The sequence below is a fragment of the Pyrus communis genome, chromosome 10 (genome assembly GCF_041283825.1).
Source record: "Pyrus communis isolate YQ-2024b chromosome 10, ASM4128382v1, whole genome shotgun sequence".
Taxonomy (NCBI): domain Eukaryota; kingdom Viridiplantae; phylum Streptophyta; class Magnoliopsida; order Rosales; family Rosaceae; genus Pyrus; species Pyrus communis.
In genome coordinates, this window is record NC_142574.1 from 4,254,444 (window position 1) to 4,275,073 (window position 20,630).

The 20,630-nt window shown below is 37.5% G+C and overlaps 2 protein-coding genes across 3 annotated transcripts; both read left to right on the forward strand.

Annotated features, from left to right (window-relative positions):
• The first annotated feature begins 1,510 nt into the window (after positions 1–1,510).
• LOC137729034 (ATP-dependent Clp protease proteolytic subunit 6, chloroplastic) lies at positions 1,511–6,926 on the forward strand. Of its 2 annotated transcripts, none has more exons than XM_068467854.2 (9): positions 1,511–1,698; positions 1,819–1,886; positions 2,067–2,136; positions 2,627–2,828; positions 2,956–3,021; positions 3,660–3,800; positions 5,551–5,604; positions 6,514–6,606; positions 6,776–6,926. In XM_068467854.2, exons 1-9 carry the CDS (start codon positions 1,580–1,582, stop codon positions 6,821–6,823), a joined length of 861 nt encoding a protein of 286 aa, XP_068323955.2. In that variant the 5' UTR covers positions 1,511–1,579; the 3' UTR covers positions 6,824–6,926. The 2 variants fall into 2 exon arrangements, with proteins under 2 accessions (XP_068323955.2, XP_088534622.1); XM_088678496.1 differs by having other exon boundaries at positions 1,523–1,689; positions 1,816–1,886.
• A 2,687-nt stretch (positions 6,927–9,613) lies between these two features.
• Positions 9,614–14,658, forward strand: LOC137729303 (Polymerase/histidinol phosphatase-like protein). Its single transcript, XM_068468204.2, has 5 exons — positions 9,614–10,258; positions 11,838–11,962; positions 12,772–13,086; positions 13,182–13,351; positions 14,032–14,658. The coding sequence occupies exons 1-5, from the start codon at positions 9,956–9,958 to the stop codon at positions 14,430–14,432; spliced, it is 1,314 nt and encodes a 437-aa protein (XP_068324305.2). The 5' UTR covers positions 9,614–9,955; the 3' UTR covers positions 14,433–14,658.
• Positions 14,659–20,630: the final 5,972 nt, after the last annotated feature.

Genomic DNA, 20,630 nt, shown 5'->3' on the forward strand with positions numbered 1-20,630 from the left:
TCCAAGGAGCCACGTCCAAACAGGTAACTTTAATCATGAAACTTTTATAAATAACTAATTTCTTTTATAAATGTTCAAATTTTCATATTATTTAGTTCATGTTTCTCGCTTGATAACTAGTGAACTTTTAAAAAACGTAAATTGACTTTTGGCACTTCTTTAAAATCCACCATCATTATAGGCTGGTTTGGTATTATTGTACTTAAAAAAAAAAAAAACTATTTTTGCTGTGCTGTGAAAATAAGCTTATTCTTACTGCTTCACATTTTCAGCTTTTTTTTCATCCAAAATTGTGAAAATAAATTGTTTTTAAGTGTTTACTAAATATCTTTTTAAACTCTAGCGCTTTTTATACTCACTTTTTATAAAAGCACATCAATACCAAACCAGTATTTAATTATTTTATTTTTCCTCCGAGTGATGCAAGTTTGATTCATCGACCGCTCTATAACATTGACTCATCTAAGTGCTCAAAGTGATGTTTTCACCTTCTTGAGTGGATCACATGGCAAGGATGAACAAACTTTGGATGTCTGTATTGAGTATTAGAACAATTAGGAATTAATTGGCTATTTATACATGTTTAGGAGGGTAATTGGCTGAATAACAGTTAAAGGGGTGAAAATTAGCAATGCCCTGTAATGATAAACTTTACAACTTTCGTGAAGAGTTTAACTTTGAAATTCGCTATTATAATCATATAAATCATAGATCAAAATTTAAACGTTGATTGTTGTTTATATTTACGCTTCAATTTTCTCATTAAATTTTGTTTTTTTTTTTTCGGATTTTCTTTTCTGAAAACATGATCTATTAGAGGATGCAGGAAGATGAACGATTTGGATCGTTGATATTATGTTCAGAGTTTTACAGTTAGTGAAAATATTGCTTGATGTTTATAAAGTTTCTACAAACTATATGATATCAACTCATATTTCAGTTAACCGCAAATATCGAAACGTGATATCAAAGATCTAAACTATTCATCTTCTTACATTCGCCAGATGATCATGTTTTCAAAAAATAAAATTTAAAAAATAAAATTCAGTAAGAAGAATAAAGCGTAAATGACAATCGACGGTTAAATATAAATTTAAGGTTTATGGATTAAAGTGTTGGATTTTGAAGCTGACTTCTTCATGAAAGTTGTAAAGTTTGTCACTATGAGTGATTGTATATTCTTTTTTTACATGTTTTACACTTCTACAATAATTATTATTAATTTTGCTCTCAAATAATTATATGAATAAATATATAATATAATATTAATAATATTGGTAGGTACGGTATATCACCGTTACTGGTTTTGGATACCAGTACCATACCGAAACAGTATGGTATGATACAAATACCGTACCATTACCAATTGATACAAATTTTTGGTAATAATTTGATATGGTATGGTTGGTAGGACGGTTGGTATGGTAATTTGGTAAAAATTTCCCCTTCCAGCGGCACCAGTTAGACAGGATTATCACTGTTTCATTTTTAATGGGCCGAGCCATACAGCCCACAGATGTGCTGATCCTAAATCCTCCTAATCTGCTCGTTCTCTCTGTGTCTCTCTGAGTGAGTCGAAATGGTAGCATTAGCAGGTTTCTCAGCCCCTCCGAGGCTGAGCTTTTCATTGGGTTCTTGCCGCCGTAGTAACTCAACATCTCTTCCTTCATTGCCTCTCAGTCTCAGTCTCAGTCTCAGGTACGAACAAATGCAGAGGATTATCTTTCAATTTTTAATTTTTTTTAATTTTTACAGTTTTCATTTTATATGATGATATATTTGTTTGTTGTTTGTTCATGTTTTGTGGTGGTGGTGCAGAAATTCGACGCCAAAGTCCACAGTCTCTGCCTTGCACACTCCGTACGGCGATTCTTTAGCAACTAGTGGTAATTTCTCTTTACTAATTACATTATTTCCATAGAGTAAGAGACCCAATTGTTCAATGTTTGAGCTTAATACGTGATTTCGGTCATTTATTCGATAATTACTTGCATTTGGCTATTTATTTGGAGTTTATATTCAGTTTTGCAGACTAGATTAAATTCTAAACGTATTGCTGTTTCCAGGATTATCAAGTAGAACTTGTGGGTCACCTCTAAAGCTTGACGGCAACGATTTTGGTGATACTAGTACAAGGTCTATAACTCGTGCCCTTTTGCATAATTGATAGAATTTTCTTTTCGATTTTATTTAAAGTGCGTTTTCAGACTATATTTCTATTGATTTTCACATGATATTGTATTCATAACGGGGTAGTTTTATCTTGGGAGATGATTTTTGCCTGCACACACTCTGTGTTTTTGTTCCTTTATGAATCAAAATAGATTGAAATGGCTTTTTGTTTTTACACCCATCAGGTCACAAGTTATGCAAAGTCTCTTGGAAACGAATGCGTATATTTATTCAATGATATTGATAACTGAGGATGAATTGATGAAAATAGGTTACGGCCAAAAATCTTTTTTAACTGGGTCATGATATGTTTTTTAAACTCGTTAGAATTTCAATGGAAAATAATTCTATCAATCTCTGTCCTTCAAGGCTTTTGAATTCTACTCATGCGTGTATGTTGAATGATGTCTTCTATTATCTTTAGATAGGATTAAAAGTTTGTGAATTTTTTTAGTTATGGTGCAATAGAAGCCAAAAAAGGGAATCCACCCATACTCCCAGCTGTGATGACCCCAGGTGGACCATTGGATCTCTCTTCTGTATTATTCAGGAACCGTATAATCTTCATTGGGCAGCCAGTCACTTCAGCGGTGGCTCAACGAGTGATATCCCAGCTTGTGACTTTGGCTACTATTGATGAGAATTCAGATATACTGGTGTGTACTTACACTTTCTCCCCTTCTCCCCTCTGCCCCCCTTTCAATTGATTCAGCATGGCTAAAGTTTTAACATGTCAAAGTCGGTTTCTTTCAGAGATTGTGACTTTATCCTGTATCATTTCAGGTGTATTTGAACTGCCCTGGTGGGAGTACATACTCTGTTTTGGCAATTTATGACTGCATGTCTTGGGTAATGTCATGAAGCTTCGTCATCTTTCTTTTTTTTCCTTCCAAATTTTTATCACATTTCTTTGCACTTTGTTGTGGATAAAGAAAATTGTATTGCAACAGAGACAATAAAACAACATAGAAAAAGGAGTGTTAAAGTACCCCAGTATAAGAAATAAGAGAAATGAAAGAGGGAATCAAACCCCTTCTAAAATGTTTTTGATACAACACTGTGGACTTCCAATGCCAGCTGACAGTAGAGAAAATAAGTCTAAATTAATTAGAAACAGAAGACATGAGAGCGGACCAAAAAAGAACATTTGCTCTCTGCTTTATTGCATTTTCATTCATTCCTATTTGTTACATCATCAATTTGTCATCAAACTCCTATATTGAAATTACGGTTTAGATTGTTGTTGCAGTAGCCCTGAGGAGGTGATTAGGCTCAAGTAGCATTTGAACTAACTTTAACATTCGCCATTCTGATTAAGTTTGCATTGTCTTTAACAAGATAAACCTAACCAAATAATAATCAGGCAAACAAACACACAAAGAAAAACCAAGACAAAATTATAACCAAAGCTCGATTGCACCAAACAAGAAATAGTTTTATTTATCAATTATGTTCTGTTTGCATTAAATGATTTTTTATGTTATCAGATCAAACCTAAGGTAGGAACAGTATGTTTCGGAGTAGCTGCAAGCCAAGGAGCACTTCTTCTTGCTGGGGGAGAAAAAGGAATGCGCTATGCGATGCCAAATGCACGAATCATGATACACCAACCACAGAGTGGTTGTGGGGTATGAATCAACTTTTTTTGGACACCTTGCCTATTTTGTTATTAAGAAGATGCTTATAAGAGGGTAGGAGGATGTGAATTAATGGGCTATATGACAAGAAGTAAAAGTAAATTGTATTTCGATGGTCTATTCTTTTAGGTGTCTTTCCTATCTTGTGCTGTTATCAGTTTTGGGTATGGAGGGAAGACCTAACTTCTTTTTGTACCATGTGTTAATTAATTATGTAGTATCATTTAAAAATCAAAGTTTGGTAATGAATATAATGATATAGAAATCTCAAATCTCATCAAGCAGTTACACGAGAGGGATTTGGAATGCTCATGTGGTATTTTTCTAATCCCTCCTAAACATTTTATGATCCATCCTTACCAGCTTCGTCTCGATCCCTTGGGACTTGGAAATCCCCACCCAAACATAGCCTAAATATTTTTTTCAATCCTTGCATTTGCATCATTCCACTAATATTGCAAGGGCATAGACGCTGGCACTTGGTTATTCTAACCTGGCTAGGCAGGTTGGATTTTAGGATTATAGATTACATGTAAAACATTTTTAACATTTCCACCATTCCATAATGTAGACATTTCATGTAAAACATTTTTCTGTAGGTTGATTCTAGGATTCAAGGATTCTAGGTTACATTTACACTTTTTACATTTTCATGATTCCACAACGCATGCATTTAAGAATAAATTGGAACGGCTATGTTAGGTTGGATCCTAGGATTCTATATTGCATTTCCATCATTCCACTAATTTTTAGCAAGGACATGCCAGAAAATGGAACTTGATTACATTTCTTTTCATTTTATTTGTACTGATCAGGAAAAAGAGTGAATATATATTTGTTTTGACTTTTAAATCGAAGTTCGAGTAAAATGTTTTCATATTGTAAAATCCCTTAGAATTGTATATGCATTGTGGCCTAAGGATTCCATTTTTCTTATTTTCCAATTCTGATTGATATTATTAACCATGAAGCATGTTATTTCTTAGTCCTAGAACTAATACCTTTGAAAATTCTTAAATGTTCTTTTTGATCCTTGCATTTGCTTGAGATGATAGAATATTTGGTGGCTTCAGTAGGCCCTTAGATGATGATGGAAATGCTGAATTTGGTATTCTCTCATTATTGGTTCTACCAAGTGTTTGATTAAGTATGATGGTCTCAATACTAAAGGTGTGTTGTGAGTTTGACCAAAAATTATCGTACTACCTAAACGTCAATGTATTTTTTGGAAGTGTGAAGGTCTACAACAACAACAAAGCCTTTTCCCACTAAGTGGGGTCGGCTATATGAATCCTAGAACGCCATTGCGCTCGGTTCTGTGTCATGTCCACTGTTAGTTTTTGTATTTGATCTTTTTAAATACCTCTGTACTATGTTACATCCTTGAACCGTCGAAGGTCTCAGAGTTGACTTTCTGTTGTAAATGACCTAATAATCTCATAACCGATATGTTACTTAATCTAGTTTTTATAGTCGTTTTTGTTTCTTGCCCTATTTTCTCCTGTGCTCATAACTGCATGAACTTTTATAGTAATGCATTAGTTCATGTCTTTGTGGTCGATTTTTCCATGTATACTGCAACAAATTGATCTTGTCTGAGACATTAACGCTATTAGTTTCAAATTCTCAGATTCTTAGTTAATTATTTTTCGTAAAATTAAAATAATTTCTTATATACGAATTACTATGTGATCCGATTTGTTTTATATCTGTGAATTGATTTGGAATTGTCTTATTGTAGGGCCACGTGGAAGATGTGAGGCGCCAAGTGAACGAAGCAGTTCAAACTCGCCATGTCAGTCTCTTCTCCCTTAGTTGTATTCTTGAAAATCTTTCTGGTGATCATATATTAGTGTTGCAGCCTAATTGATTTAAATCAAACTGAGCAGAATAATCAATTTTGTTATTTAATTTTTCTGATCAAGTCAAAGTTGAAAGCTTATAGACTTTTACAAATTGAAGGCGTGTTGAGACCTGCTGCCGCACAGGGCTACTAGGGAAACTGGAATTAGATTCAACCCTATTTGGGACTGGGTTGTTGTAAATAATTCACTGCATTAGTTGCAACTTCATTTAATGACAGACAAACCTTGGTGTCCAAGGAAGTCTCTTTTTGATGTGGTATTTTGAGTATTACCATTTGAATGCGGGTGTTGAGAGCTGTTGCCTCACAGTACTACCAGGACAACTTAAATTTAGGTTAAGCCCTGTTCGAGGTTGGGTTGTTACATATAAATTCACTGTGCCATTAGTTTAGTCTTCATTTAGTGACAGAGAAACCTTGGTTATCTGGGGCAGTTAGTGGTAGATAATACAGCCGTAACCACCATTTTGAAGTAGCGTGGTTCTATTGTGAGGAGAAGCACATACAATGAAGGAACGTCTCTAACAACAGTTACTGCTCCAAAAACTCAAAAAGCATTCTCTGGACCTTTGAGAAAATACGTACTACTCATACCGTGCATGGGCGGGATCCTCATCCACTGGGCATCTCCTTTTAATGTTTGAAAGACTTTGCATCTGTGATTATTGCTTTTCGAGTTGCAGGAATTCGAGATTTAGGGTTCTGTCAATACTGTGTCTAACATGTACTTAGTTTCCCTTAGAGCTATTTCTTTGTGCTTTATTCATCAAATTTATGAGTGCCATCGGCTCCACATTAAGTCTTTTAATTTGGTCTTGTGTCCTGATGTATTTGATGCAGAAAGTTGACAAAATGTATGTTGCGTTTACTGGGCAATCTCTAGAGAAAGTGCAACAGTACACTGAGAGGGATCGTTTCTTATCTGTTTCCGAGGTAATGTTGTTAATTCTGCGACCCCAGTACAATTACAGAACTACGATAAACTTCTTTTAACCAAATTAATTTTTCAATTTCCAGCAGCTAGTAATACTCCAGCACTACATATCTATCTATCCAGCTAATTAACCTGCCCTTTATTTTATTTTATTTTTTCAAATTGCAGGCTATGGAATTCGGGCTTATTGATGGCGTGCTGGAAACCGAATATTGATTCCAAATTTGTGCCGTTCGTTTTGTCTTAAAATTTCAATATTTTACAAATTATGATCGGTCATCGGTTATCCAGTTTATTTGATTCCAGTGTTGCTGCTTCACTTCACCTTGTGATGAATGCCATATTCGATCATTTTGGCTTTCAAGATTTAACAATGCGCGGTGCAGGTTATGACATTGGAATTTAGATGCCGCGTCATTCTTCAGAGAAGCAGATTGAGCATACACGAGGAGGTTATGGAGGGCAACTCGACTAGACTGGTCGGAGCAGCCCTCGATTTTTTGGTTTTTCCGTTCTATATATTGTTTTCAGGGACGAGAGAATCTGTACAATGGAAGAGGGGTCTAAGCAAGCAGCTGCAGGAGGCATCCATAATGGACTGAATCATCATTTTGTTAGGTGCACATCATGATAGTTATTCTCCCACTATTCTTCTATCTTGATACGTATGAAGCTGAGGTTTTACCATAATATCAATAAACAATATAGATACTACAATGCCTCTTCGCATGTGGCAAATTTTCTACCTTGACACTTGAAAAACAAAAAATTGGGTACTTAGAGCACGTATGACCATTAGGCTTCACAAATAAAATTAATTTGCAATATAAAGAGTATAACAACTCCTTATAAAGCATATATAAAGTCTCTTGGTTTTCATTTTCTAGGCTCAAAGGTTTTAAACTCCCTTTATGTTAACCATATTCATTTAGGCAATCTGATTCCATGATCAAGATTCAGAAGGACCATCTGATGTAACCTGAAGGCTTTTGAACCTAAATAAAAGAGTGGGTATGATAGCGGGATTCATACTCTCTGTTGGACCCAAAAATTGCACGGAAAGGCCCAAACATATTAAACGTCCATTGCCCTTACGGTTTTATTGCCTCATGTGAATCTCGATTGTATCATACAAATTTAGTGGCAAAACTAATAGTTTAGCAAGCATTTAAGTAACTTAAATTCTCATGTCAGGCCGAATAGTAAAATATAAAACACCATGCTGAACACATTCCTTTAAACCCAACACCTATCAAGCTCACATCACCCAAGACATATGGTTTCAAGGGCTTGTTAAAGGGGTTGAGGTGTGGAAGGTTATGGACGTCCATAAGGTCCGTAGAAACTCTTCGATAATGGAGACTTTTGTCTACTTGGGAGCACCAAAGTCCATGACTATTATTTGGAGTGGTCTCACATTGGGAAAGCAAATGAGATAGTTTCCAACACCTTATTTTAGTCAATGCACTATCCATAACAATAACTTAACTCTACAACAACCCATCCACAGAAGACATATATCTTCTCTTTTCCCGGACCAAGACATATGTTTCTCGTGAACCTATTCATGGTGCAACCTATCTCACCCTTCTATCCATATGTTACTAAGAAGGTACCATTCCACCATTTTAGCTGTTGGAAAAAAAGCTACTTTCAGTGCCTCTTGTTATGCATAGGATGCAAGGAGGTTCCAACCCATCCCTTTACCGTATGGAAACAAGTAGTTTCCAGCACATTCTTCTATTCAACAGAAAATAGGGATAACCATCACTCATTGTAAATTGGAAGCCAAGATCAGAGTAAAATGAAGGAGGGGGAAGTGGAAAGCTTACTAGTACCAAACCTTCTCCATCATGCCCTTTCAACCTCATGCTTAAGGAAGAACATCTTCTCCTTGCTGTAGGAAATCTCTCTCCCTGGTGCAGCAAACCCTTCTTGACTGCTACAAGATTTCCAAAAGCTCAACCACTGATCTTCTACCTTAGAAACCTCAACCACCCACCATGACCAAAAGCTCAACCACTATCAATATCTCTTACAAATTCTTCGCCTAAATCTTAACGTAACTGCACCAAAATGAAGCTCATGCACTGTTATTTGCTAAACTTGTGGATCTCTAGCTCCCACACTTCAAGCTCTCATGCCAAACCCTTTTTAATATTAACTCACCACCTCAACAGGCATAGAAAAACTTCGACAACTGCTAGAAGCATTTCAACGTAACACCAAACCAAGCACCCAAGAGCCGCTGGAAGAACAACAAAGCATTTCCCAGGACTTGTTTTTCCTTCAAATGCTTTGGGCCTAATTCTCGCTAACTCAAAAATGGGGGACGTGAAGGTTTTGTTTGCCTCTTTACAACACAAAAAGCCCAACAAAGCCTTCAACACAAAAAATCCCCAAACACTCGCAATCTAACAAATTTTGTATCAAGTAACATGGTTAACTCATAAATGGGGGATGTGAAGATTTTGTTCACTCTTTACAACACAAAAAGCCCAGCAAAGCCTTCGACACAAAAAGCCTCCAAACACTCTCAAATTCAATCTAAAGAAAATTTTTCTTTTTGAACAAACAATATCATCTACCCTAAGACGGTGGGGAAGTAGGATAAGCCTCATAATAAACTAGTAATAATGTGGTTCAAATTTACCCTTGGCGAGAATCAAACTTATGATCTCTCATTTATAAGTGAAAAAAAAAAAATTGAAGTTTATTAGTGTTGTGTAGATTGTTTATGAAATAAAAATTAATTTAAAGATAAGAAGAAAAATAAAACTAAGAGATTGTTTTATACATGTATTTTTTCATAAAAAATAAAGTGACTCCACCGCTTAGCACCACTACCACCAATCGTACGGCTACCACCGTCAAAGTATTATGCAGAAATCATGGATAGGGCATCCTGAGGCTAGTGTTCTGTAGGAGAAAGACAGTTCATCGTAAGAAACAGAGCCACATCCAGGACACATCTACGACTAGGAAAATGTGTGGATAGGGCAGTTCGCAACTTAATTATTTGAATTGAATTAAACAAATATTACAAATGAAAAAGTCATGGCCACCGTGTATAACGTATGTATCCGTATTTCGTGCCGACGAAAAGTCTCTAGACGTGAAAAATATCTGACACAGGATGTACTACCGGGTTGGGGGTACAAGCTTGTCTGACGAAAAGAAAAAGTAGAAGAGAAGGGAGGACACCTGTGAACTCTCTCTGTATGAAGCAAACTTGGCACTCTTTGTAGGCCGCCCTATCTAATCTGATATCCCTAAAAATCCCTAGCTTGCTCTACCGTAGGCCGCCCTTCTCCCTTCTCCCTTCTCCTGGATCAGTAGCAGTCCGTGATGGATGCCACAAACAACTCGAGCAGCCCAAAGAAAACAGCGAGGAAGAAGAAGAAGCGAGGTGGGAGCGGGAGCAAGAAGAAGATGACCGCCGAGCAGACTTTAGCTTTCAAGTCTGTGAGTGAATGGGTTTTCTTGGAACAGCACCAAGCTTCTTCCGCTGCAGCGTCGGATGATTTTGGGGTTTCGTTGGTGCAAAGGAGCATTCCAAACAAGCTACTCTTTGAATTGCATTCCCATTCAAATTGCAGTGATGGGTTTCTTTCGCCTTCCAAGCTGGTCGAGAGGGCTCACGAAAATGGGGTGAGTTAAATTCTGAACGAAAATCTTTCGTTTCGTGGTTGTCGGTTCTTTAACTTGTTATAGTTTGCTTATTTTCTATCATGTAATTTCTTTGTCAATCTTTTTAGATTACATGTTAACTTCTTTAACCGCTTGTGGGTGTCGAATTCAATCTTCTCACACATTCTGGCTTTCTAGTAGTAGGAGTAGGAGACAGACCCTGTATTGGTTAAAATGCAGCATCGTTAACCTGTTTAGGGTCTTTTTTTCTGGCCTGAAATATAAGCAGATTAAGCATACACGCTGTAATGAAGGATGGGACTTGGGTTCAACCTTGTGCGGGCGAAGGATGTTAGTTACAATGAAGACTTAATTGGCTTTCAATAGACTCGGGGACTATGAAGGCATCACAAAAAATTAACCTTCTATTTGCTGTATGCATAGGGTAGGGGAGAACAATTTGTTTTCACCTTAATCGTAGAAAGAAGAGGGTTTATTTGGACTTTAAAAGGCTGCGAACACAGGAAAGGCAATGAGCTCCGCAGTAGTTAATCTAATTGCTTTTGTATCAGTTTGAGTCAGCCATTACTATTTCCCAGTTTGTGGGGGAGTGTTGGCAATATAGCTCTTTACAGCCCGTTCTAGTCTTTGTTATTGTCTTGCTCAATTCTCGTTAAGTTTTTTTCCAAAAGCTGTTGAATTTGTATTGTACTATATTTTCCGAAAGCTGGGGAATGTTGATATCCATGCTCTAGTTTGAGAAGTGTAGTTGATGGAGACGATGAACAGCTTTATGTTTAGGGATGACTGAGCAAATTTAGTGTGCTGGTTTGGGCTAGCTAAAGTAGTGATTCAGTTGAAAGGGTTGAGGTTTATGTATGATTTTTAAGGGTTATTTATACGTATTCCATTCAATTTTATGTATGGAGGTTATTTAAGGCTATGTCATAATCAAATCTGTTGATGCACAAAATCGGGTTGACTTTGAAACAACATAAAGTGTCACAAAGTGACCTTCGAAGATAGTAGATTGAGAGATAAAGGGAAGAGAAATAGACACAAGGTATACGTGGTTCACCCTAAGTTGGGCTACATCCACGAGGGTAGAGGAGTTCTCATTAACAATGTAGTGTTTACATAATACAAGGGATTGCACATAATTGTCGTTAGCAAGATCTAAGTTGGGCTACAGCCTGTTGCTGTCCCCTGTCGATGTGAGACTCTAGATACTTTATACTGGTGTTGACACATGGCGTGTGGTGATTGGTCTCCTAGTTGGAGAGAAACTCATGTGCTTTGGCAAGTGTGCCTCACCATGAACTCTTCAGCAAGTCTCCGAAGGTATATAGTTGCCCGTGCTTGGTAGTTTCGGGCTTGGTGAAATATGGTACAAACAGAATCCATGACTCTTCCAACAATTTCTTGATTTTCTACTCAACATCTTTTCTCATGGGTGTAACTGATGTCGGAAAAGACCCAAAATATCGTATGTACTGACATTAGAAGTTCTTTGGCCAGTTGACTAAGGTTCCTACATTTTAAATACATGAATACATGCTGAGATGTAGTGATCTTTAATTAATATATGTGCTCATAACAGGTGAAAGTTCTTGCTCTGACAGATCATGACACAATGTCTGGCATCCCCGAGGCCCTAGAAGCAGCTCGGAGACATCGCATTAAGATAATTCCAGGTGTTGAAATAAGTACGAAATTCTACTCAAGGTAACTTTGGAAGAAGTATGCCTTCTGGATGCTTTTAAATAAGTACAACATTGGGCTGTTGTAAACTGCATTTATTACATAAGAAACTAGAAAGGATATACTTAAACAAATTTTGAACTTTGCTCCTGCATCATTCACATTTGGTTGCAGAAAACTTGACCTTGAGTTTGTCATGTTGAGGTAGTAAGATCTTAAGCTGGTACCAAGTTCCCATCCTTGCCAAAACCGTAGGATCTTCCACCTTGTAAGAACATAGTGGAGGGACTTACAATCTAATCCAAAATTGACATACGAGAATGGGAAAGACCAAGCCTAGTGAAAAGAAATTTTGGTTTTGGTTATTTGTGTGTTTGGTAAATCTTCTGCATTCGGTCGTGGTCTGCTGAACACATAGACTATTATGGTTTTGTGAAAAAACTAAAAAGTTGGTCGTTACACTTTTTGAGAATTCATAGCATTTTTGGCACTAAAATATGATGAAGTTATTATAAGAAATGATACAAGTTGTATTAAGATTTTTGGTGGGAGGGGATGAGTGATGAATGTTTTGGGTTTATGGGTAGATTGCCATTCAAATTCTTCTTTCCTGATATTTTTCCTTTCTTAAACCAACTATGTTGCTTATTGTCATTTTACTCAAGGGTAATTTGGAAGTTTATTATTCATTAAAAAGGTTATAGTTGAAACTTGAGTTCAAATCGAGGCACCCTTAAACTAAATGAGAAATAAGGTTATTTTAGCAATGGAAAGGAAATATCCCATATCGGTAGTTCTTGAACACCTCTGATGATGTTTCACAATGGTTTCAGAGGAGAGTCTGCACCAGAGGAGCCAGTTCACATCCTTGCATACTACAGCAGCTGTGGACCAACAAGTTTCGAAGATCTGGAAAAGTTCTTGTCAAATATAAGGGATGGTCGTTATCTTCGTGCAAAAAATATGGTCTTGAAATTGAACAAGCTCAAGTTCCCTCTTAAATGGGAGCATGTCGCAAAGATTGCAGGCAAGGGAGTTGCTCCTGGGAGAGTGCATGTGGCCCGTGCGATGGTTGAAGCCGGCTATGTGGAAAATTTGAAACAAGCTTTTGCCCGCTATCTTTACGATGGTGGACCAGCATACTCTACGTAATATTTTGAGCTTACTGTTTTCAGATTACTAATGATGTGTATATATGACTAAGAAACAATTATAAAGAAATATTTTCTTTGTATGAGTTCAGGGGAAGCGAACCTCTGGCAGAAGAAGCAATAAAACTGATATGTGACACGGGAGGTGTAGCTGTGCTAGCTCATCCTTGGTCATTGAAAAATCCAGTTGCCATCGTCAAAAGTTTGAAAGAAGCTGGTCTTCATGGGATCGAAGTTTACAGAAGTGATGGAAAACTAGCTGGTATGCTACACGAGATGCAACTATCTGTTCCTTTCTGTATAATGTGTTTTACACGGTTGATGCAGAAATTTTGCTTGTACATTGTCATCTTAGAAAGAGAATGGATATCAATGTTTTTTCTTCGAATAGATTTACATGTCATGCGTCTCTTTCTAAGAATATAAAACGACTGAGGGGTTGACTTCAACTTTGGGTAAATTCATGCTAAGTGTTACAGGTCATATTCCTGGTAGAAAAGGAAAGTGTCTTATTAAGATGGTGGGAAAGTTGTATGTTTTACCATAAGGAGGAGCAAGCTGGAATTGCTCCCAACTCACCCATGCTATACGTTGGAGTCATAGGATCTAGGTGTCAGTTTACTGTTTGTCGTCTAACAAGCGTGTAGGTCAAATGCAATTCAGTGACTCTCTACTGCACAATTATTTCAGTAAGACACAATGTTTTTCATCATGATAATGCAATATACTCGGTGAACTTCTGGTTGGAACTGTGTCCAACCGGCATGAATAGAAGTGTAGATCACGTGCCTGTTGGGTAATGCCTTTAAATGTCTTAACTTCTTGTGGCATAAGCGTGGAATCCTGGTTTTCATTTGGTAGATGTTGTCCTTGGAAACAATGGAAGTTTTTTCTTATGTCCTTAGTTCTGTACTCATCTCTGTCCGCTGATGTTGTCGACAGTGTACAGTGATCTTGCTGATACTTATGATCTGCTGAAGCTTGGAGGGTCAGATTACCATGGGAGAGGCGGGCATGGCGAGTCCGAGCTGGGTAGTGTGAATCTTCCAGTATTGGTTTTGCGTGACTTTCTTAAAGTAGCTCGACCAATTTGGTGCTGTTCCATTCGGCGCATTTTAGAAAATTATGCCGAGGAGCCTTCGGATTTGAATCTAGCTAGGGTTACGAGGTTTGAGAAAGGAGGTTCCCGCTTAAGCTGCGGCAAGGACCTGATTGATCGTTGCTTCAATTTGTGGTTGACAAGTGAAGAGAGGCAGAATGCAGTTTTTGAGGCCATTAGATTGAAGCTTTCCCATGTTTCAATTAACAAGGGAGGTATCCAGGTTCTTATAGAGAGTGCATAAAATCCTCATGGATTGATATGTTTTCATGTACCAATGAGGTGATATCTAATTTATTGTTCCAACTCTTTTAGTTTTTGTCTTATTTTTTCGGGAACTTTTGCCTTCACTGTCACATTATCAAGTGAGTGGAAGAGATGAATTTTCTTCAATTTTTCTCAACATGTAAAACAGGAATTTTTTTATTCTTATTTTATAGAAATATCTATTATTCAAGTTTTCGTCAAAAGGGGAAAAATATGATTTTTGGACATCTCTTTTCTTTAAATCCACACTTGTTTATTTTTGGGTAGCGTAATTCACGCACTCACACACCCCTCTCAATTTTCGGCTATCATATCGAATGAATTGAAGAAGATCAATGACAAAACTTAGCAAGGGTGCATAGAGATTAAAAAATGAAAACTAAAGAAAATGGTTTTAAAATTTTGAATTTTAATCAAAAGTTATTCAATAATCTTATTTAATGATAAGGACTAAAGAAAGAAAGAAAAAAACCTAGCCAAAAGCGAGTGTAAGGTGCACACCAACCTGCACTCAGATTTAAAAATAGTACTCGTATTCAATTTCAGAAATAATTAGTTTAAGAAATAGTGTAGTACCAGTGTTCAGTTTCAGAAATATTCAATTTTACAAATAGTGTTCAGTTTTAAAAAATATTGATAGTACTAGTGTTAAGTTTATGAAATAATGATAGTACCCGTGTTCATTTCTCAGAAGTAGTTAGTATTTAGTTTTAAGAAATAGAGTAGTACCCGTGTTCATTTTCAGAAATAGTAGTTTAAGAACTAGTCAGTATTCAATTTAAGAACTAGTCAGTTTTGTATTTTTTTTTTTTTTTTTCAGAGATGAAAAATCATATGAAGCAAGTCATATTGTACAACAAAACTTTTAGGATAAATTACACAAAACTACCTCAATTATGGGTCAAATCACAATCTCATACCTCATGTTTTAAAAACTACAATGTCATATCTCATCTTACGATTTTGTTGCAATGTCAAGTCCTCTGTCAAAATTTCTTTTAATTTTTCTGTTAAATGCTGACGTGGCTTGAAGCTGAGCCCATTCCCTAACCCAACTGGATTGAAAACTAATTAAATATTCAAAAATTAAAAATAAAACTATTTAATTTTTTTATAAAAAAATGTGGGCCCCACCCCTTAAAAACCCATCACACCCATCTTCCCCACCCGTCTCCCCCAATCTTCCATCACCACCCCCCCTCTCTCTCTCTCTCTCTCTCTCTCTCTCTCAAAATGATAGAACAAGAAGCTCCTACGACCATTTCTTCCTCATCCCCTTCTCTTTAAAATCCACCTCTGCAACCTGCAATCTGCCATGTCTTCCCGAAACCCTACTCCTTCATTGACGACAACCACTTTGATCGCCTCCCCGACTCCTTCCTCCTTCATATCTTCAACAAGATTGGCGACATCAAGGCTCTTTCCGTTAAGGTCTCATTCGTAGATGACCCAGATTCCTCTGCCGTCGACAGCAACATCCTCGACCAAACTGGCGTAACCCACCACTCGCCGACCCAAGTCTTGAAGAAGTTCAACGAGATTCGATTCTTCCAGATTGAGCTTCCCAACAGCAAGCTAGGCATCAATGATGAAATTATGCTAAGGTGGAGGGCCGACAGATATGGAGTGTTGTACATGAACAAGGACTAGCTCGGGAAGCTGTGGGTGAAGCCATTGTCGGCCATTTTGGCATTGAATAGGGTGATTGGCGGGTGAGGGCAGCGGTGGGGAAGAGGATGATTGGCGAGTGGGGCGACAGCGGGGAAGTAGGTTCTGGTTTCGGTGGTGAAGGAAGGTTGGGGGAGACGGGTGGGGAAGTAGTATGAGGGTGATGTGTTTGTAGGGGTTGGGCCCCACATTTATTTATAAAAATATTTAAATTTTATTATTTAATTATTTTTTAATCTAGTTGAGCTAGATAGTGGCCCCTTCTCAAGCCACGTCAACATTTAACAAAGAAATTAACAGAAAAAGAATTAACAGAAAAACTGACGGAGGTATGACATTGCAACAAATTCGTAAGATGAGGTATGACATTGTGATTTTCAAAACATGAGGTATGAGATTGTAGTTCGACCCATAGTTGAGGTAGTTTTGTGTAATTTACCCAAACTTTTAACTAAATCAAGATGCCAAAAAAATTGGTAAAGAAGCCTAGGTCCTAATCATCCATCATAGTTTTTGGAGTCGATTACTTAGTCAATGACGAAGCTTGAGGCTTCTGAAACTCGTGAAAACTTCTTGTGTTGTGTGTTGAGGAAAGCCACAAACTTTTATTTTTTATTATATTAAACTTTTGTCAATTTTTTTTTTGCTAGAAAAAGAACTTCATTAAAGAGAAGAACCTCTAGTACAACCTGCTCCAGAAGCATCAAACAATAGAGCATTCAAAAATTTGACCAGAATACAAGCATCCCAAACTTGAAGATTAACAGACTTGATACCAATAGAACTAAAGCATCTGCCACAAATTTGGTTTCCTTAAAGATATTACACCACCTAACTTCTTGAAAAGCGATGGCACACCACTTGACATCCTTAACCACCTAACTTCTTGAAAAGCGATGGCACACCACTTGACATCCTCAAGGATGGATCTCAAGTTCCAAGGCATCTCGCACTTCCCTTGAACAACATCAATGATTAGCATTGAGTCATCCTTAATGACAATATGGGAGAAATTCTTCCTTTTTGCCCATCAGATAGCTTCCCAGAATGCTAAAGCCTCAGCCACATTAATGGTATTATGACCTAAGTTTAAAGCTCCAGCAATCTGAGGGTTCCCTATCATAGTCCTAACCACAAAACCTCCAGCTACAACTGAGTTAATGACCGACCCATCAAAAGTAATTTTAACAAAGAGAGGAGACGGCTTACACCACTTATAATGTCACTTAAACTCGTGTTTCCTACTCGAACATTGCAACTGACATTTTCCTTAAAGAACTCATTCTCAACCGACATTGCCCTAATGTAAGTTCGAGTACAGATAGAATTCTCGCTACTGAAAATTATACCATTTCTGTCATTCCAGATTTGCCAGCAGATCATTACAGCTTTACCAAAAGTACTTAGCTCCCTCCCATCCTTATGAGGGAGGGTATTCAACTAGTCCACCACATTGTTACTAGCTGGAGCATATCTCAGTAAATCTACATTAGCCAAGTTCCATACTTGCCTAGCAAAATTGCCCTGTAGAAAGATATGCTTCTCTGTTATTTTTACAAAACGGAAAAATCGTATCAATCTTACTAATAAACCTACTCAGACGTGCTCTAGTTTGGAGCTTACCTTTAATGAGACACCACCCGAAGATTTTAACTTTAAGGGGAAGAGTTCCCTTCCAAAGAACGTTGATAAGATTCTACACATGAGACAAGGCATGGTTATCCATTTGCAACCAAGTAGCCCTCTTAACTGAAAACTTACCATTAGTAGAGGGGTCCCAAATCAACTTATCTTCAGTCTGTTGTAAAGGAAAAGGGATATGCAAATCTTAGTGAGAATATAGTTATCAACAAGTTACACTAACTTCTCTTTATCCCATCTACAATTATCAATAAATTCTTCCACTTTAAGATCCCATTGGACTTGGTTACGATGATTTTCTGGAATGAGATGGTAGAGAGGGCGAGAAAAAGCCCAATTATGGGTCCAGAACAAGATATTCTAACCATCATCCACATACCATCTCAAACCACTCTTAAGCACATCTCTAGGACCCAGAATGCCTTTCCAAGCCATCAAATGGTTTTGTTTGGGATTGGTGCTCAAGAACTCATCATTTCGTAAATGCTTCATTCTGACAATATTCACCCACCAGTTGTTATCATCGCATCGAACTTTCCACCTCAGCTTCGCAAGACAAGCATTATTAAAGTGATCAAGGCTACAAACACCAAACCCACTTGTACTTTTAGGTTTTCAAATGGCTTTCAGGTTTTCAAATGGCTTTCTAGCTCACAGGGTTGCAATTCATCTGCCTACCCCAAAAGAAATCTATGCATTCCTTATTCAACCTGCTTGTGAGCTTATTAGGACATTTAAAACAAGACATGATATGATTAGGCGTACCTATAAAATTTGAGTTAACAAGGGTGAGCCTTTTAGCCTTCGAAAGCGCACTAGCTTTCCAACCTGTTAATTTCTGCTTGACCTTTTTGAGCAGTTCATTACCATTCATAGGGTTTTTCTAGAAAACTACATTATGGATCCCCAAGTATTTTCCTATAATAGTTTTATGCTGAATTTGAATAATATTAACAATCTCATTTCTAGTCTGACTTGTAGAATTATTAGAGAGATACAGAGATGACTTATGAAAGTTGATCTTTTAACCTGAAGCATTTGCAAAGTTGTTTAGTATTTTAAGAGCATTCCTAGCACCCCTAGGGGTAGCTTTAGCAAAAATAAGACAGTCATCAACAAACACTAAGTTGGAAACTTTATATCCAAGTGGACCAACTTAGACTTAGGTTTACAAGCCAGATCATTAAGGCTTCTAATGAGCGGTTCCATACATAAAATGAAAATATATAGAGAAAGAGGGTCCCTATGTCTAATACCCCTACTTGGGAAGAAATAACTGTGGGAATCACCATTAATGTTGATCGAAAATGACGTGGATGAGATACATTCCATGACCAAGTTTGTAACAACCCATTTTAAAACTTACATTTAAATTTACGAAAATACCCCCAATGACAGAACGGTTGATTTTTTTTGTTAACTTTCATGCATTGGTGTGTAGGACCCACCCCTGTGTTGGGTTTATAACCCGGCCCATAATTTTCTTCCCCCACCTGTGGCATTTCTTTCACTTTAGAACACTCTTTTCCTCTTCTTCCCCTAGCTCGACACCTCTCTCAGCATTCCCTTTCTTCTCTTAAACTGATCTCTGGCAATCGAGCCTCAAAAGGTCAACTTCACCGTAGATCATCACTTCAATTTCATCCTTTTCTTCCTTGTCAACCGTGCATGCACAGTGGAATAACCGTGTTCTTTGGTGACTCAACTTGGAATCCGACGAAATCGAGGTGAGTTCGATGTGTTTAAGTTGTTTGGGTGATTTTTGAGTTGAAAATCGAAGGCTTTAACCTTATCCTTGCATGTTCTTCCTTTCCCCAGTTTTCCAGTGAAAACCTGACGACTTGCAAGCCAAATTTCAGCCAACTCCGACCATGGCTGACTCAGAGAAATGTGTAATTCTAATCTACACTTGTTTATCTTCATTTTGGTATGTAGAACGTGGGAAGGAGTTGAGATTTGACCCCAAATCGGAGCTGGGGAAGTTTCTGGGCCCAAAATACCTAGAGTTTCGATTTTCTCTTTCGTTGGGTCCAGTAACCCGCGAGCCCAATCGGGTCGACCCGACTTGTAACCCAAAACCAAGCCCAAATCCAATCTGATATCCTGCCCAAATCCATGACCCAAAATCCAACCCATTAACCTAAGCCCAATCCATTAACCCTAACCCAAGCCTAACTCTATAACTTGGCCCAACCCAGCAACCCAAGCCCAGATTCGACCGGAGTCTGAAACCCAGTTTCCACGGTTAGCGAGTGGGCGCTGCCATGGCCGACGCGTGGAGTACACAAGCCTCCACTGTCGTCCATGATGACGACCACGGCGGTGCCAACAACTTTTTTTAGCGATCTATCTCGGCGCGTGGCGATGCGTAGGGAAACCTGGGGTCTCTTTCTAAGTTTTTCGACATGCTAAATCCAAATCCGCTATCCGTTTTCCTAAATTGTATCATTTTAGTAGCGTTTTATTAAATGGTCTTTATTTGTGTTTAGGTGCATCAGTTGGAAGTGATCCAGTCCTTCCTAATCCGAGCAACTCCCTAGGAGCGAATATTTATGAGTGGACCCCTTCTCAAATTACATGTTTTATAAATCTTAGGATTGCATGCATATCATATTTCATGAACTGAGCATGTTTATAGTATGTTTTACAGATTTCCATATTTTTGGTTTACCAAGAATTTATGATTTTATCTAAATTGCTTTTACGAAATATTTATGATTTATCGAAATTACATTCTACTAAAGGTTTTGAATTATTGGATTGTTACGTATGAAATTCCGTGGATTTACGAATATGAACTATCATGGTTTATGAATTGATGCTTTGAGCCTTTGAGCTCCGGAGATTTGTTATGAGATTTTGAGAT

Coding starts and splice junctions, on each gene's coding strand:
- LOC137729034 (XM_068467854.2), top strand. CDS start 1,580: ATGGTAGCATTAGCAGGTTTCTCAGCCCCTCCGAGGCTGAGCTTTTCA. Junction 1,887..2,066: donor CGATTCTTTAGCAACTAGTG/GTAATTTCTCTT, acceptor TGCTGTTTCCAG/GATTATCAAGTAGAACTTGT. Junction 2,137..2,626: donor TTTGGTGATACTAGTACAAG/GTCTATAACTCG, acceptor GAATTTTTTTAG/TTATGGTGCAATAGAAGCCA.
- LOC137729303 (XM_068468204.2), top strand. CDS start 9,956: ATGGATGCCACAAACAACTCGAGCAGCCCAAAGAAAACAGCGAGGAAG. Junction 11,963..12,771: donor AGTACGAAATTCTACTCAAG/GTAACTTTGGAA, acceptor CAATGGTTTCAG/AGGAGAGTCTGCACCAGAGG. Junction 13,087..13,181: donor GGTGGACCAGCATACTCTAC/GTAATATTTTGA, acceptor GTATGAGTTCAG/GGGAAGCGAACCTCTGGCAG.